At 36.1% G+C, this 2,925-nt stretch overlaps 1 protein-coding gene across 1 annotated transcript; it reads right to left on the bottom strand.

Moving 5' to 3' along the window:
- Nucleotides 1-2,126: 2,126 nt before the first annotated feature.
- On the bottom strand, nt 2,127-2,705 carry LOC113358409. The gene has a single exon (XM_026601975.1). It carries the CDS (start codon nt 2,703-2,705, stop codon nt 2,127-2,129), a length of 579 nt encoding a protein of 192 aa, XP_026457760.1.
- Nucleotides 2,706-2,925: the final 220 nt, after the last annotated feature.

Here is a 2,925-nt window from a genome sequence, read left to right as displayed (position 1 = left end):
CACACATTTGTTGATGTATTAAGCATAGCCCCAGGTGCATGTATCTTGTTGCCATGATATTGACATTCTTCGCATCTCCTCGAAACTTGTTTTGCATCTTCGTGCATATATGGCCAGTAATATCCCTGTATTTTTGCTCTGTATCCGAATGATCTTCCTCCACTATGGTTTCCAGCATCGCCATAGTGTAATGCTTTTAAAATTTCGATTCCTTCCTTTCGCGTAAGATATCTGAGCGAAGGTCCGAGGAATGACCTTCTATAAAGAACACCATCCCTTAATTCATAATTTGTCGCACGTCTTTTTAATTTGTGTGCTTCTAATCTTTTCTTCGGCAATTCCCCCTTCTTTAAATAAGAGTGTATCTCAGTTCTCCAATCTTTCTCGTCGCTCACATTTTTTGCTTGTGTATCGTATATGATCATCACATCTGTTTGCACTTCTTCACCCTTTTCTATAGATGGTAATATTAGTGTTTGTATTTTTATATCCCTTGCGACCAGATCTACTAACATTGATGGTATGAACGCCAATGCATATGCAAGTCTATTATATTTTCTCCCTATATGTCTCCAACTTATTTTTGGAATTTGCATTGCTAAATCCATAACCAATCTCCTATATTTTTGCAAAAATGGTTCATTAGTACTATATCTTCCTTCTATCTGACGAATTACCAGCTGAGAATCACTAGTCATTCACGCATCCTCAATCTTCATTTCAATTGCTAATCTTAGTGCGTGAATGACTGCTTCATATTCAGTTTCATTATTTGTGGATACGAAGTCCAATCTGAATGAGTTAGCCATTCTCGCTCTCGTTGGTGAAATGAATACAATACCAATCCCATTTCTTTATCCATTGGAGGATCCATCCACCAAAATCTCCCATCTGTTTGGATTTCTCTTAGTCAATAAATCTTTAGAATTTCCATGTTCTTCATCCACCTCCATCATTTCTTCTACATATTCATCTTTTTCTATTGGAAATTCTGCAAGAAACTCTGCGATAACTTGAGACTTTGGTGAAGATAAAATTTCATAACCAATCTCATAGTTTCCTAATTGTGCATTCCACCTCTCTATTCTTCCTGACCTCTTTGAATTCTTCATTGCGTTTTGAATTGGTACTTTTGTTAATATTTTAATTTTGTGAGCTTGAAAACAAATGCGAAGCTTGAATGATGCATATACCAGTGCGAGAATCATCTTTTCGATTTTTGAATAAATTTTTCTCTGCGGAGTTCTTATGTAATATATCGGTTTTTCTACACCTTCATCTGATCGTAACAGTACTGCAATTAATGCATGAGATGTTGATGCTAGGTACAATAACAGTTCTTCTCCCTACTTCGCCTTTTGCATAATGGATAAGTTTACCAAATAATATTTTATGACTGTCGCAGGTGGTGGCATATCTCTAATTGCTTATACCTTTTCTGGATCAACTTGTATTCCCTCCTTGGATATAATATAGCCTAAGAATTTTCCTGATGATACACCAATTATACATTTTTCTGGGTTTACTTTAATATCGAATGTTCGCATCTGTTCAAATATTGCTCGCAAATCATTAACATGATCTTTCGCCTCTTTGCTTTTAATTATCATATCATCTACATAGACTTCCAATGTTTTATGTATCCATTTTTCGAACACTTTCTGCACCATTCTTTGATAAGTCGCACCGGCATTCTTCAATCCAAACGACATTTTCGTGTAACAATATAAACCTCTTGGTGCGAAGAAAGCGGTGTGTTCTTGATCTTCTTTTGCCAAAGGAATTTGATTATAGACTTTGTACTCATCTAACATTGTGACTCTATCATTCCCTGATGCCGATTCCACCATTTGAGGTATGTCGGGTAAAGGGAAGCTGTCTTTGGGGCCCGCTTTGTTTAGATCTGTAAAATCTATGCAAATCCTAATTCCTTTGTTCTTTTTAGGTACCACCACCATGCAAATCTTAATTCCTTCCATAATAATTCCTTTACATTCTTCTTAATGTCTAATTTATGACATGCGACAGATGGATCTATTCCTGGCATTTCTTTCATACTCCATGCAAAAATATCATTATATTCTCGCAGAATGCTTATTATTTTTTCCTCTTCTTCTTTATCCATTTTAGTTCCAATTCAATAATTTTGGTTCTTCTTCAGTTACTATATTTATTTCTTTTGTTGGTTCTGCTGCAGTAAAATTCGCTTTTGGTTCCCTCATATGTGTTGGTTCCTTAATTTCTTTAATTCGTCTTCCTTCCTCTGCTGGTTCTTCGCCTGGTATTCCTTTTCCTTCTTTCGCTCTTATCATGTATATTCGAAACTCCTCTTCTTTCCTTTGTTCTTTTGTTTTTCTCCATCTATCATTTCGTTTCTTTGCTCGCCCTTCATAATTTCGCACATCTATTTGATTACAAGTATTCGCCGCCTTAATGTCTCCTCTGATTTCACCTATACCGCTTGGAATTGGAAACCTGATACATTGATGTAACCTTGACGCTAATGCCTTTAATCCATGTACCCATGGTCTTCCCAACAACATGGTGTATGGTGACTCAATGTTAATCACACACAGTGTTATCTTTGTTTCAACCTCTCCCAGTAATATTCGCGTCACGATTTCTCCCTTTGGCTTTGTAACTGCTTTATTGAATCCATGAACATTATAGGGTGTAGGTGTCATTTCTGCATCTTTATATCCCATTGCTTTGAATGTGCGGTAAAATAATATATCAATTGCACTTCCTGTATCTATATCAATGTCTTATCAAATATGATGCTACCTACATAAACATGAAGTTCAATACATACAAAGTAGGCCTAATAACATAAACATACCGAAACACCTAGTACCTTGAGAATTATTGGTAGCCCTTATCAATTTCTTCCGAGGCGGACCAATAAATATAAGCAAGCCCTGAGCT

This window comes from Papaver somniferum, chromosome 1 (genome assembly GCF_003573695.1).
Source record: "Papaver somniferum cultivar HN1 chromosome 1, ASM357369v1, whole genome shotgun sequence".
Taxonomy (NCBI): domain Eukaryota; kingdom Viridiplantae; phylum Streptophyta; class Magnoliopsida; order Ranunculales; family Papaveraceae; genus Papaver; species Papaver somniferum.
This window is presented reverse-complemented; position numbering and strand designations above follow the sequence as displayed.